This window comes from Lynx canadensis, chromosome D1 (genome assembly GCF_007474595.2).
Source record: "Lynx canadensis isolate LIC74 chromosome D1, mLynCan4.pri.v2, whole genome shotgun sequence".
NCBI lineage: Eukaryota > Metazoa > Chordata > Mammalia > Carnivora > Felidae > Lynx > Lynx canadensis.
In genome coordinates, this window is record NC_044312.2 from 101086050 (window position 1) to 101102597 (window position 16548).

A 16548-nucleotide genomic window follows, 5' to 3' on the forward strand; every position below is an offset into this window, starting at 1 on the left:
AAATTTACTAGTAGATGAATGAGCAAATTGTGACATAGCCAAACAACAAATTAAAGAAAATCTTAGTTGCTTCATATTTCATTATCTAATACAAGTGTAAATCATGTCTATTTTAATTACATGTCTTATTGTTTATCGATGGCAAATAGACATGTATTTGAATATTGTATATTAATCTTATGGTTGGCACTATGCAGCTCTGCTATTTCTAATCATATCTATAAAATTTTTGGATTTTGCATGTGAATGATCATGCCATCTGCAAATAATATTAACTTTATTTCCTCTTTCCCATTACCTGCATATCAGATTTCTGTCTTACTGCGCTGCATAATAGTGTTGAATAGAAATCGTGATAGAAATGAGCATTTTGTCTCATTCGTTTTTTTCTCCACTTATTTGTTTATTGTGAGACAGAGAGCACAAGAAGGGGAGAGGCGGACAGAGAGGGAGAGAGAGGATCCCAAGCAGGTCCCGCGCTGCCAACATAGAGCCCAGTGTGGGGCTAGAACTCACGAACTGTGAGATTGTGACCTGAGCAGAAACCAAGAATCCGATGCTTAACTGGCTGAGCCACCCAGGCGCCCCACCATTTTGTCTCATTCTTGATGTAGGGAGAATGTATCTAACTTAATCCCTTTAGGATAATGTTTTCAGTAGAGCTTTTAAGAACCATTATTTTTAGCGTCAAGAAAATTCCTTTATATCATTAATATACTTTTGAATTTAATACTGCTAAACATTTAGATGATAAACATATAAGTTTATCCCGTACTTTTTCTGCATCTGTTGAAATGACTATTTGGCTTTTCACTTTTAATTTTCACTTTTGTGGATATATTTATCAAGTTTCTAATAATAAACCTATTATAGAATGGATAAAACTTGGTAATGGAATGTTAATTTTTATACACAGTCAAAGTAATTTAATATTTTGTTAAGACTTTTACAGTCTTAAATTCAGGAGGAAAAGCACCAGTGAACAATTGTATTTCCTTGAAACATAGTCTTTCACAATGAATGGATGAAAGTTTGATTTTTACTCATCTATGAGAAACTCTGTAAAAGAGTGGAGTAATCTATTTTGATAAAATGTTGAAAATCCATTTGTGACTGGTATTTCTTTTATGGGATTAATTTTAATGAATTCTGTTCTTTACTAGTTATAGACTAGCCATCTTTTGCAATTCCTCTGAAGTTAGTTTGGGTATAATTTTTTGTAGAAACATCTTGGTTTGTTTGTTTGTGTATGCCTTCAAAATTATTGGCATTTTGTTGTTGATAATATTTTATATTTTTCATCTCCAGTTTTATCAGTAGTTATGTTATCCTTCATTAACATTATATATTTATCTTTTTTATTTTATACTGATCCATATTGATAAAAGCTGAACTATTCTGAAAGGCTTTTTCCAAGATCCCACATTAAACTTTGTTGCTCTTTCTTTTGTATTTTTTGTTTCCTTTTAATTTCTACTCTGATTTGCCTTATGTTTTTTCTTATTACTTTTTAAACATTTCTTATATTTATATTTTATTTAGTTAACATACAGTACAATATTGGTTTCAGGAATAGAATTCAGTGGTTCATCACTTCCGTGCAACACCCAGTGCTCATCACAGCAAGAGCCCTTTTTAATACCCATCACCCATCTAGCCCCTCTCGCACCCACCTCCCTCTACCAACTCTTATTAGTTTATTCTCTATCATTAAGGGTATGTGGTTTGTTTCCCTCTCTTCTCGTCCCCCCTTCCTGTATGTTTATCTGTTTTGTTTCTTAAATTCCACACATGAGTGAAATAATATGGCATTTGCCTTATTACTTTTTTATGTGCTCCTGTCTTCTAAAGATAGCATCCTTTTCAGCTTTTCTTTGTTTCTAATGAAAATGTTAAGGTTATAATTTTCTTCAAAAGCACCACTATTCCTGCATCCTATAAACCTGGACAGGTAGTAGGTTCCTTATAGTTTAAGTCTAGGTAGTTTTTTTATTTTCCAGTATTATTTATTTCTTAACAAGTTAGCTATTTTGCAGAATATAGATGTAATTTCCTAATAGTATATATGTGTATGTGTTTATATTCAGAACCACTGATATCTATATCTAGACCTACTTATGCTATTTATCGTGCTCAGAACGTTGTATTGTTTCCTTCTTTACAATATGGTGAGACTTTTAAAAATAGTCTAATAACCAATTTTATGCATATTCTATCTATGCATGCAAAAATATATACTCCTTGCTAGATGTGTAATTTTACATACATTTCTATATATTTTAAGTTCTGTTGTTCAGATCTTTCAGACCCTCTGAACTTCCTGCCTTCTCTCCTCACCAATAATTGAAAAAGGAACATTGCCATCTTCCACTGTGAAGGTGGATTCGTATTTTTCCTCAGGTGGATTTCTCTAACCTTGTTGTGTGCATTTAGAGGCTACCTTATTAAGTGCATGCATGAAGCAGGGTCTGCAGCCAGAAGACAGAGGCAACTACCATTATTTAAGGAGTGTTGCGAGAGGTTATTTTTACGACGTGGACAATTAGAGGAAAATCACAAGGAATGTGCAAGGTCCTGGGGCTCATGGAGTTGAGTATGATTGAGTACAGTGGGGGCACAGAAGTGGCAAGCAGACGTGGAAATGAGCAATGCAGAAAAAATAAAATAAAATTAGACCTTAGATGGACCTGGCGTGAACCAAGGGCTTCAATTTATTAAACCTGATTTACTCAAAGTAAAACAAAAATAAACTAAAATAAGGAAAATAACTAACGATGCATTGTGGCACTTTCCAAATCCTAACTGGTACCCTAATATTAGATGATACCTGGTAACACAAAATAATGTGCATGACTTCTAAGTTTCCAATGGGTGTAATTAACCATTGAGGATAATTTCAAAATCTTCATGCTAATGGCAATGATTCCATGTTGATGAGTAAAATATTAATACTCTTCTATACACTTTTTGCATATCTACCTCATTAGATGATATGAACAATTTAAAATCTATATGTGTATGTAATACATATCTCCAGGCTTTGATGAAATTATTCTAGGAGAAGGGGGAGAGAAAAATAGATGCCCATATTACATCAGTATTACAACGTTCAGAAGTATTGAATTACTAGAGATAAATGAAGTAAGCCTCAAGGTCGTCTATATGACCGCTATAATAACATGGGCTGTATTTTTTAAATTCTAATCACACACACATCTGCTTCTGTAAAATGCCTGTGGGAGATTTCCCCTCAGGACCCTCTCATGCTTTAACTCAAGGTATTCCCAACAATGTTTTCGTGAAAGGCTCTTTGGATGGAAGATTCACAGGAGAGTTGGAGATGCTCCATGTTTGCTGTAATATAACACAGACACAGAGAGTAAAGGGAACCGCCAGAAGGATCACCTTGACATTTATATACAATATTACATATAAAAATACGTATAATATATAGATAAAGATGAAATCATTATGATTTCCACAAGTCTTCGTTTAATACAAAATTTGATGTCATAATTAAAATTTTTAATTTCTTCTGTAATTTCATTGGTGTTTTTTAAAGTTTATTTATTTATTTTGAGAGGGTTGGGGGACAGAGAGAATCCTGAGCAGGCTCCTCACTTTTAGCACAGAGCCCGACACAGGACTCGAACTCACAAACTGGGAGATACTGACTTGAGCTGAAATCAAGAGGCAGATGCTTAACTGACTGAGCGACCCAGGCTCCCCTTCTTGGTGGCAATTTTGAGAGGGCATTCAGGAAAATGCTGGAGTGCAACTGATGAGGGTTTTAAGCCTTTATTTTCACTTAGGAGGAGACATCTAAGCATAGATGAAAAAAAGCATAAGCTTCCAAATCATACAGAAATGGTTTAGATGGAGATCTCCCCCTTAGGATTTATGTAACCTTGGATGCAAGTTCCCTTATTTGCAAAACAGGGGCAATAATACAGCAGTCCCCTTTACCCATGGTTCATGTTCCATGGTTTTGGCGACCTTCTGTCAACCACGGTCTGGAGGCAGACGATCTCTATCTGATGTACTGTGAGAAGGTCAGTAGTAGCCTAACCCTGCTTCCCTGTGCCTATCTCATCCACCTCACTTCCTCTCATCGTGTAGGCATTTTATCATCTCCTATCATCACAAGAAGAAGGGTGAGTACACTAAGGGTGAGTATAGTTGATATTTTGAGAGTGAGAAGGAGAGAGAAAATGGGAAGGGAAAGGAAAGAAACAGGCACAGGGAGATTTTACGAATTCATTTTTTTTTTTTTTCCCCAGAAGATTCCCGGCACAGAGTTTATGGGAGCTGCTTGGAAGGATCTTTTTCTATACTGATCTCTATTTTTACAATTGATATTTAAGCATTGTAGGTTGAGAAGCACTGGACCATCTGTTAGATGTTGAGGCTTATGCCAATGTCGGCAAACATTCTAAACCGAAAGTTGCATTTTCTACGGTTTTGATTCTCTAGTTCTTATTCTACAACTTTAATGAAAACCTACTCTGGGATTTCTATATGTCCTTTAACTGATCATATTCTTCCATATAAACAAACCATTTGTTCCTCTTCAAACATTGTTGGGGGTACTCTTCTGTGGACCTGACAAGTTGGAATGATAAGGCCTTCTATTGTATATTCTTAAATGGACTTCATTTTGCTCTTGGATCCAGAAGTTTTAGTCCCACGTACCAGCTGAAGGGGGAGGATCAGGGAGAATGGATTGCTCAGTGTGAACAAAAAACAGTTAACAAGACACGGGAGCCTGCATGCTCACCTTCATGATCATTAGATGAGGGATCTGTCCACTACATCATATTGTTCCGCCGTTGGTACCATTAAAGTCATTCCGAGACATCAATAGTCTTTTAGGCAAATCATGATTTTGCTGTGGAGGATGCTTGGTTATGGGTAAAAGGTGATGTTTCCACATATTCACTCTCTGCTCCTGGGTCTACTGCGTCTAAGTGGTTGCACTGTTCTAAACGCATCGCTAAATATGCAGGACATTCTTTAATCACACTGGGTTCTTCAGTATGTACCAGACAACAACTACCTGTCCTCAGTGTTTCTAACATGTTAACAGCAACCTCTGAAATGTGTATTTAGAATGATTAGGAAAAAGGGAAAGCTTTTCTATAACAAGAACCCGTGTTCCTGTTTTCAGATGCCCAAATAGTGTTTCCACATACCTATTTTCTGTATCTCCATGTCCTGACTCTTGACCGAACTGCCAAGAAGGAGAGTCACTGGATTTGTTCTCAATGAATTCAGGTTATTTATCTGCTACAATTAAGAACCTTGATTTTGCTTTCATTTGAAGAATATTAATTCCACTCAATGCGCAGAATGTGGTGTTAGGTTGGGATTTTATAAATTATTATATGTGGCATAGAGAAGGGGAGGGGATTACTTACAGTTATTTGTGTGTTAATGCTAGAGATGAAAAAAAAACATACTATTTAAGGAGGTGGAAAATAGACGGAAGTCCATTTGGTCAGTGGATAATGTAGCATAGCTCTCAAGAGCATACAACTTAGCATCAGATACAGGATCATACCTTAGGTTGCTACTTAATATCTGAAAGAATTGGTATTATTATCCAAACCCACCCATTTTTGTTCCCCCACTTGTCAAATGAGTATCAGAATAGTATCTCTTTGGAGATTACGAATTAAATGCATGCAAAATGTTTGTAAAACCTCCCAGCATAAAGTATGCTCTCATTAAGTATCATTTGAAATATAATAATGGCATCAAACCAGAGGGATTTCAAAGATTAAATGCAATAGTTCCTTTGTGACCTACATATTTTTCAGTGTAAATATCCTCCAAAAAAGTACTCTTAAACGTGTCGTATGTTCTGTATCATTTCAGATGAATTAAACTTCCATTGTGTCCCTGGACCTACCTCAACCTCATGGAAAATCAGAACAACGTCACAGAATTTGTTTTCATGGGTCTGTGGGGAAATAAGCAAATGGAGCTCCTGTTCTTTTTCTGGTTCCTGCTCTGTTACCTGGCTGTCTTAATGGGCAACGTCATCATCTTGCTCACAATCACCTGCAGCCATCTAATCGAACAGCCGATGTACTACTTTCTCTGTCACCTTTCCCTCATGGATCTCTGCTACACCTCCACCGTGGTCCCCAGGCTAATCAGGGACTTAGGCGCTGCAAGAAAAAACATTTCCTATAACAACTGTATGACCCAGCTCTTCGCTGCCCACTTGCTGGGGGGTGTGGAGATATTCATCTTGGTGTCCATGGCTTTTGACCGCTATGTTGCCATTGTCAAGCCCCTGCACTACACGGTCGTCATGAACCGGCAGAGGTGTAACCTGTTGATCTTCACGGCCTGGGCTGTGGGTTTTTGGCACTCCATTGCTCTGTTGCTCATGGTACTCAACTTACCTTTCTGTGGTCCTAATCAGATAGATCACTACATATGTGATGTGAAGCCTCTTTTGAAACTGGTGTGCAGAGACATTCGTGTTGTTAGTATCTTAGTGATTGCTAATTCAGGGATGGTGGTGGTTGTCATTTTTCTTGTCCTGGTGGCTTCTTACATACTCATATTATATAACCTTAGGACCCGCTCCTCCGCAGGGCGACGCAAAGCTCTCTCCACCTGCAGCTCTCACGTAATGGTGGTGGTTTTATTCTTTGTGCCCTGTATCTATACTTACGTTTTACCTGCAGGGAGTGAGAACAAGGATAAGGAAATCTCCGTGTTTTACACTGTGATTGCCCCCATGCTGAATCCTCTCATCTATACACTGAGAAACACGGAGATGAAAACCGCCATGCAGAAGGTGTGGTCTAAAATGGCACATTCAGAATGCAAGTAAATCAGGTCATATTCATTATGCTTTCAATCCTGTGTGCCCAGAGATTTTATCATTTGAGATGTTATAGAAGGCATATAAGGTTTCTTTGAGGGAGCTGGGCTGAATGATTTCTGACATCATATGAGCCAAAGACACAAGTCACTGTGTAATTCCACATTGCAGTCTGCACTTTAAAGTGTCCAATTAGTTCCAGACGTAAGCACTTGGATTTGAGGAATTTAAGAGGTGCCCTTCTACACCACATCTCTGATCCTATCACTGCTAGCTCCAAATATATATATATATATATATATATATATATATATATATATGGAATCTTATATTCCTTGGAATAAAATCCAAACTTCTCACTTGTTTATCATAAATCTTCCCAAATTGGACCTGGTCTGACTTGCTAATATCAGAGGTTACAACATTGGGAGAAAGTACGATGTTACAATGACAGGTTTTGGGTCAAGGAGAAATGGGTGACATACTGTTTCTGGGTCTTGGCAATTTGCTTTAATTATTTAAGTGGCATTTTCAAAGTGTCTATGAAATGGGGTAATATTATACCTCATGAAGGTGTAATATCATTTAGACCAACACATGTGAAGCAAGCTTTAGCCTGGCATAAGGTGTAATGAAAACTCAAGTTATGCACTTCCCTCTTTCCCTGCCTTTCCTCCTGTATGTCCCTTTGTTCGGATGCTTTCATCCACCTACACTGGGTCCATCTATATTCTCCAAACATACTCTGAAATCTATCAGCTCTATGGCTGTATTTCAGCTCTTCTTCTGCTCGGAATTCCCCACCCCCATGCTCGAAGGTCCATGTCTTGCGTATAATTCACATACTTAATGTTTTCTTATTCGGGAAGATTTTGCAGATCCAACAGACCGGATTTCTGCGCTGTTCTTTTGTTCCTATTCAGCAGTATGTTTTCTCTGTTTCAAATAATCCTATGTCCTATACTAGTGGCTTCTTCGTGTGGACTGCGTTTTTTTCTAGTTTGAGCAGGAAGAGTATGTGGTATATCTTTAGTTTTTTATCTTCCTTTTTTCTTTGCTTTTTTTTTAATTTGAGAGAGAGAGAGAGAGCGTGAGATAGTGTGTGAGTAGGGGAGAGGGGCACAGGGAGAGAGAGAGAGACACTTTTAAGTAGGCTTCATGCTCAGCGCAAAGCCCATCACAGGACTCGATCCCATGACCTTGGTATGATCTGAGCCGAAATCCAGAGTTGAATGCTCAACCACGCAAGCACCCTTTTCTTTTTTTCTAACAATAAACTTGGCACAAATTAAAATGGTAAACAAAGTAATTGAATTGAAGTAAATTCAGGGTAATATCTTTTTTTTTATTTGATTGCAAGTATTGTTCTTACATATCTAGAGCTTCTCCTTTTGTCATGAACAATCATGCATTAATAACAAAATAAATAGTATCAAAAAGCCTTAAGATTTAACGTATAGTGCCATGTACCTATTAGGGATATAACGAAATTCAGCAGTCTACCATAACTTTAAAATATTTTTACTTATTTATTTTTTGTATTTTTTAAAGTTTATTTTTTTTATTTTTGAGAAAGAGGGAGAGACAGAGAGAATTAGAGAAGGCAAGGGGCAGAGAGAGAAGGAATCCCAAGCTGATAGCATGGAGCCTGATGCAGGGTTTGAACTCACAAACCGTGAGATCATGACCTGAGCCGAAATCAGGAGTTGGGAGCTTAAGAGAGATACCCACGTGCCCCTAGAATATTTTTACTTATTTATTTTCTTCATGAAGGAGGACTTCTCTCCTAATTATTGTTTACCTCTTTGTCCATTGAATGACATAACCCAATCTCAGCTCTGTGCTTCCATTCGTATTTGTCTGGACATCTCTCACTGCCCAGAGACTTGTCTTTTCTCAGCAGAATGATTACAATGCTTCCACACAAAGTTTCCTTGATTCAAATATTCCTACCCCAGAGCCAAAGCAAAATCCAAGGGAAATCATGAAGGTAATAGTGATTGGCTTAGTGGCTGGCACCACTCTTTTGATACTTGAACTCTTAGAAACTTTCACAGATGTAACTAGTATTTTTTTTTTTTTTTCCTCCCAGAGCCATGCAAGCCTCTGGAATATGATGGGAAAAAGTTCTGTCCCTTCCATAGGAAATGAGCTTTGACAAGTTGATGGTTTAATGTAGAATCTGTCCAAAGGGGTTTTGGAATTTTTTTTTTTTAGTATACAAATGTCACGTGCCTGTGTGTGCATACGTCTGTGCATGTGAGTGTATGATGATTGTGTCTGTGCATGTACTGTTTGGAGATTCTTGGAGTTCTTGAGGACAGGTCAGGGAATTTCCCACCCCATCAGAAAGCATGCTATGCAACAAAACAAAACAAAAAATCTTTTACTATCATATTTTCTTCTCTTTTTCCAAAGGTCCACAAAATATCATTGGCAAAATCTGATGATATTATATAAAAATCCAAAAAACAAAACACAACAAATTAAATTACTAATCAACTTGTGAGGTAGACTCTATCCATTTACAAAGGAATTTATTGCTAATTTAAAAATTCATCTTTAATTAAAGGAATATCTCTAATCAGTTAGGAAACAGTTATGTTACATGGGCTCTTTCTTTAAGCCTCAGTGTTATCAGAAAACACCAGGCTGGAAGAAGCTTGATATCTTGCAAGAGGCCTAAGAGAAAGACTGGTGGCCCCATCTAGCTGCGGGTGACATAGTTTTATGTGATTTCCCATCCCAGCACTCTCTCCTAATCCTTTATCCCTTCTCAACCACATATTTGTCTTCAGGCATCCATTGTGAGGGCTGATTTAGATACTTCTAGACTCTTCTAGTATTCTTGTCAACACCAGGGAGACCCTCATGATCATGGCGTCACATAAAATAAATATATCAAAGCCATCAATTTCAAATCCTTCATCCTTTACTCTGTACCCAAATCATCAACTTTTCCAGAGAATTTGGATTTTACCATAAATATTTCTTAGACGAGCAGCTGCATCTGAAAGTGTATGAAATAGTCATATTTTACTTCAAGTTCTGATATTTTTTACTGTCCAATGAACCACAATCTGAATTGCAGCCACCACAATAACAACTGGTCTAGCAGCTAAAGGTGTCAGAGAAGCATGGAAAGTCTGTGTTTGGCTTTGGGCCTTCACATTTCTGTCCAGTTCATATATTAGAGCCTCAATTATTAGAATAAGTTCTCACATGCAGGTGACTCTGAGAGGATGTGATGTGCCAGGTGCATTGTGGTGGCCAGGAACTTAAGGTATCAATTAGCAAGACCTGGGTAGGACAGGCTAACTGTGTGATTTTGAATGTAATTGACATGATATTCCTAGTTTAACTCCTGGGATATAATAAATATCCTATAATCACCTATAATATCACCTTTAGAGGTGATGAACTGTGTGACTGGTAAGAGGTTGTATCCAGACTTTCTGAGTCTGAAGTTTCAAGTTTTTAAAACCTGTGCTCCTTGCCAGTCTATTAACAGCGGCAAAAGTTCTATTCTTAATCATTAAGTTAGTAAAAGAAACACCGATGCTTCCTGGTTGTCTCTCCAGCTGAAGGCAGGTGGCAACGTTGGTGATTTTCTCTGTGAGGGTAACTATGGTCTTGACTGGAACTTGTTTTCTGAGGAACAAGAGGGTACCCTGACTTTTTTCCTAGAAGGGAGGAAACACCTTGGAAGCCTTTTGATGGTCTTCTCCATTTACTAAATATCCTCAAGGTCGGCCATTGGTCTCTTCATGCACGTGCAACATTTTCTGTTTGGATTCTCAAGCACTGTTAGCATATTATGCTCATCAGATGCTTTATCTACAATGTTTTACTTTCAGTAATATTATTTAGCTCTCCCCCACCAATATTTTAAACTCTATGGTAAATTTATGAGATAACGTGTATAGTGATTTGACCGTAGCTTTTACACTACATGTGTTTTACATAAATATATTTCTTGTTTTCCAAATGAAAAAGTTTTATTACTATTTTAATACTGTCTTGAGAGCTCCTTCTTTGTTTCTAACTAATTCTTTGTCAAGCTGCTTCTTAGTCCTTGTGCAAATATGCTTTCCGTAAGCTCTTCCTTCAATCTATCCAAATAAGCAAGTTATACTTGAATTCACCTCTGAATCCAACTGGAGAGGTTTCAGGCAATAGTCACCAGGCCTAGTAGGCACTTGAGAGACCAGAATGCCCGCCCTGTCCAGTTTTCTGAGGTTCCTACCCCATGTGTCTTATCCAAATGGGCACATGTTGTAAGAAGTCTGGCCTCAGAGCTCTTGGTTTCTGACTCTGAAACAGCTCCATAATCTCACTTTTAATGGCAAGTATGATTTATTTTTCCATTCTGGAGCTTAATTTGGTCGTTGGCTCTTTGAAATGCATGACAAGCAAGGTCTGGTGCTTTATATGTGAGCTAGATGCTCATGCAATATATTGCTTCCAAAGACCAGGTCTGAATCCATTTCTAATGAAGTTCCATCTATATCTGACAATAACTTGGTGCTAGTCATGCAGTGTTATGGTATATTACGCAAATATCTAGAGGCGGAATTGCTGGAGAGTAGCTTATAATTCGCTTGAGTAGATACCGTCAACATGTATTTCAAAGATTTTGTACAAATTAACCCTAATTTTCAGCAATGTCCCATTCTTCATATTAGTAATCTGCGTTTTCTCTTTCTCTTTGCTCTTAATTGATCTTGATGGCATTTTCTGAATTTTATTCATTCTTTTAGAGAACTAACCTTCAGCAGTTTTTTGCTATTCTCCATATGAGTTAGTTAGAATTTTAGCAATGTCACTGATTTCTTCCCTTAGTGTATTATATCATGATTTCTATTTTGTTTGGATTTAATTTGTTGTTAGTTTCCTGGATCTCAATTCCTGAGATATTTATAAGGCTTAGTGGTTACCACACAGTTTTTCTTAAAGTTTTTATTCAAGTTCCAGTTAGCTAACATATGGTGTAATGTAAGTTTCTGATATACAGCCGAGTGGTTTCAACATTTCCATAAAATAGCCAGTGCTCAACACAAGTGCACTCCTTGATCCCCACCACTTATTTCCCCCGCCCCCCACCCCATCCACGTCTCCTCTGGTAACCATCAGTTTGTTCTCTATAGTTAAGAGTCTATTTCTTATTTTGCCTCTATCTCTCTCTAGAATATTACACTAAGTGAAATAAGTCAGAGAAAGACAAGTACCGTATCATTTCACTCATATGTGGAATTTAAGAAACAAAACAAGAAGCGCACATAGTTGTTTTCAATAAGAGAGGTGATATCAGTACACATTCTCCAGGTTTTTTGTTTTATTTTATGTTATTTTTTGTTTTTTAAAATTTACATCCAAACATATTCTACAGGTTTTTAAAGGGATAATAAAAGGTACGGTGATCATAATAAGGCCAATAAGTTCAACACTTTAGATTGAAGGAAAACATTCTTGAAATGATATAAACTACCCAGGGTCTTTAAAAAATAAAGATACATATGCTCAATAGTTCATTTGCATCTCAAAGTAGTTGAATTTATTGTATTATCTTCATACACCCATCCAGAAAACTTTGGTGGTGAATTCTACTTAACATTAAAGAAAAATAATTCTTATTCTCCACAAATTCTTTTCATAAAAGTATTTTTCACAAAAGTAAAACAGAATTGAATATATCTAAACTAATTCCATCTGTCCAGCATTTCTCTGATACTGCTAAATTATGATAGCTTTTCTATACATTCCTTATATTTTTTTAAATTTTTTAAAATGCTTATTAATTTTTGAGAGAAAGAGAGAGAGAGAGAGAGAGAGACAGAGTTTGAGTGGGGGAGGGGCAGAGAGAGAGGGAGACACAGAATCCGAAGCAGGCTCCAGGCTCTGAGGTGTCAGCACAGAGCCGGATGTGGGGCTCAAACCCACGAACCGTGAGATTACGACCTGAGCAGAAGTCAGACACTTAACCAACTGAGCCACCCAGGTGCTCCGTTTCTCAGAATTTTCTATATATACAATTGTTTCATGATGAAAACTGTCAGTTCCACTGCTCTTATGCAACATGAGAGACTTTCTTTTTAATGTGAGCTTAGCCTGGTTGTGACATATAAGATCGATATATAACATCAGTTGCACGGTTTGTACTGGAAACTACCAAACAGAAATTGGATTTTTAAAATTCCTTCTCCAACAGCCTCAAATATACAATGTACCTAAGGAAGAATGTGACAAGAGAGGGGCAAGACACATACCGAAAACTAAAAACTATGTTGAGAATATAGGAAGAACTTAATAAATAGAAAGAAATATTGTGTTCATGGGCCAGATGACTCAATACCATTTAGATGTGAATTATCTCCAAATAGATCTTTAGATTCCAGCAACCCCATATAAAATGTGAACGGGAATGTATTCATTCTTTTTCCAAGGTGGTCTAAAATGTATATAGAAATGTAACGAAGATGAACTCACACAACTGCAAAAAGAACAAATCTGGAGCACTTACACTATCTCATTTCGAGGTGTATTATAGAGCTGCTGTGTTCAAAACGGCGTGTTGTTTTCACGAAGATAGACAATCCTGTCAACGGGCTGGACCAGAGAGTCCGAAATAGACATGCACATACTGGTCAGCTAATTCTCATTGGAGGTCTGTAGGCAATTTCGTGGAGAAAACATAGTCTTCACCACAAATGGAAGTGAAGTGTTGGACATTCATATGTGCCAACAGCAACAGTCCCACAAAAAACATGTATCACAGCTCGTAAAAATTTATTTCCAAATGAATCATAGACCAAGACGTAGAATGTGAATGCATAAAATACTTAGAGTAAAACATGAGGCAAGGTATTTGTGATCTTTGCTTAGAAAAATAATTTTAAAAAATTTTATGTTTATTTATTTTTGAGAGGCAGAGAGGGGCAGAGTAGGAGCAGGGGAGGGGCAGAGAGAGAGGGAGACACAGAATCTGAAGCAGCTCCACGCTCCGAGCTGTCGGCGCAGAGCCCTACATGGGGCTTGAACTCATAAACCGTGAGATCATGATCTGAGCCTAAGTCGGACACTTAACCAACTGAGCCACCCAGGCGCCCCAGAAAAAAAAATTTTAAATATAGCATCAATAGAGACACCAGAGCGGTTGAGTCAATGGAGCATCAGACTCTTGATTTTGGCTCAGGTCATGATCTAACGGTTTGTGGGTTTGAATCCCATGTCTGTCAGTGCACAGCCTGCTTGGGATTCTCTCTCCCTCCTTCTCTCTCTGCCTCTTCCTCGCTTGCACACACTGCCTCAAAATAAATATAAATAAACTTTAATAAATAAATACAGAAACAAAAAAAATAAAGTGTCAACAGTGTGGTCCGCATTAAATAAAGATAAAATGCACCTCATCATGATCAAAACTTTTTCAGCATGGGTGAATTTATGACCGGGGGGCGAATTCAAGATTTGAGGATGTTAATGGAACACCTGTATATGTCTCCAACCGGAGTCCTTGTGCGTGTCTCTTAGGGGAGGGTATTAGAGATGTGACCAGCTATCTTCTCTGGGGACTGATACAGGCCAGCTTGAGTAAAGCTTGGTCAACATGGGGCTTAATGTTGGAGTGGGCGATCCGTAAGTCATCTGCCTTTGATAACCGCTGTGCTTGAGCACTACATAGGGGATAAAACACTTCTCCCTTCTTCCCTTTTCCATTCTCTGGCTGGTCTAACAATTAAATGGACACGAGACAAATTAACAGGAGAAAAACAAATTTTAATTTCATATGTATGGGAACCCCAAAGAAATGAGGTCCCTGATAGGTTTATATGCTATCCTAAGCTATGGAGAAGGGGGTAGGGATTTAATGGGCCACTGAGGGGAATTTGAACCAGGAGGCCCTGCAGAGTCCCCCTGTTTACCAAGCCCACCCCACACTCTTTGTAGTTATCTCCTTCATAGACCTTGTAGTTATCTCCTTCATAGACTCCTTGTAGTTAGCTCTCTTCATAGACCAGACCAGACCCTCTGTCTAAATTCTCCAGGGCAGTAAGTGGGGAAGAAAAAACTCCTCTTCAATCCTTTGGGCCTGATTCTTTTCAGCTCGAAACAATCCACATGTCAAAGGGGTATGCTCTGGGACACCTGTCCTGAAACCCTTCAGTTACAATCTTCATATCTCTCAGGATACTAAACTTTCAAGCCTGGAAGCAAGTGTTACATTTACACATATCCATTTTCTTGCTTCTGTTGCTGACTGGCTATTTGAACTAGGCATTTAACTGCTAGACTCTTCTGTGTTCTTATTTGCATAATAGAAGTAATAATACTTATGTCAAAATATGCATTAGTGGAAACATTAGATAATTTAATGAATTTAAGGTAAGTTGAACCAACCAAGGCTTTTTCGTTTTTTTTTTTTTTTTTGTTTGTTTTTTTATGTTTATTTAATTTTGAGAGAGAGAGAGAGAGAGAGAGGGTGAGAGTGAGCTGGGGAGGGGCAGAGAGAGAGGAAGACAGAGGATCCAAAGCAGCTCTGTGCTGACAGCAGAAAGTCAGATGCGGGGCTCAAACTCATGAACTGTGAGATCATGACCTGAGCTGAAGTCAGAGGCTTAACTGACTGAGCCACCCAGACGCCTGATTTTTCCTGACATTTTCAATACAAGAGAAAATTTTAGGTGTAGATTTGTATATGGTAGAGAGGTAGAGACTAATTAAACTCAATATGGGCTGATGAAATGGAGTCTAAGCAACTACTGAATACTCAGTGACAGAAGAGAGAACTCTGGTGAAGAATGAATGCTTTGCTGTATTTGAATGCTTCCCTCCTCTGAATTGTTTTTTCTTTTTTTTTTTTTCCTTTCCTTTCCTTTCCTTTCCTTTCCTTTCCTTTCCTTTCCTTTCCTTTCCTTTCCTTTCCTTTCCTTTCCTTTCTTCCCTTCCCTTCCCTTCCCTCCCCTCCCCTCTTCTTTCTTTCTTTCTTTCTTTCTTTCTTCTTCTCCTACCTTCCAAGTTCATGGGGAAAGAAATATTTCTTGTTTTATCTTTCCTTCTTTTTGCCTCCCATCATCCAACCGTCTATTCCAACAATGTTAGTCCTGAACAAGAAATAGTTTTGCAGGGTGCCTGGATGGCTAAGTCAGCTAAGCATCTGAATCTTGACTTCGGCTCAGGTCATGATCTCACAGTTCATGAATTTGAGCCCTGCACTGGGCTCTATGCTGACCATTGGGAGCCTGCTTGGGATTCTCTCTCTCCCTCTCTCTGTCCCTCTCCTGCTCACTCATGCATGTGGTCTCTGTCTCTCAAAATACATAAACTTAAAAGAAAAAGAAATAGTTTTTCACCAGTTCTGATATTGCTGGTCATTGATTTTATTGATCTGTCTATTCTACTCGCATAAGATCTTGATAATGGCTCGCATTTGGACTACAAATGCTTGCGTGTGATTCTCTTGGCTCTATTTCGTCTCACATTTTTCCTGGAAGCTAACCAAATACTGCTACAGGCTACCCTGGTTTCCCTCTGATTATTCAGAAAGCTGGATGAATACAGAACAGTTTCTTGAACTGCTCTATGGCCTTTTTGGGTCTCCAGAGAAATGGTGCCTGAGGCAAGTTAATGCAAAGATGGAAAAACACCCAGGAGAATCAGGGACATTACTCTGGACAGTGGTTTAGCAATACTTGGCCAGAATCTGTTTAGAA

The 16548-nt window shown here is 38.0% G+C and overlaps 1 protein-coding gene across 1 annotated transcript; it reads left to right on the forward strand.

The window, feature by feature from the left end:
- Positions 1-5920: 5920 nt before the first annotated feature.
- LOC115526169 (olfactory receptor 4P4-like) lies at positions 5921-6850 on the forward strand. Its single transcript, XM_030333652.1, has one exon. The coding sequence runs from the start codon at positions 5921-5923 to the stop codon at positions 6848-6850; it is 930 nt and encodes a 309-aa protein (XP_030189512.1).
- Positions 6851-16548: the final 9698 nt, after the last annotated feature.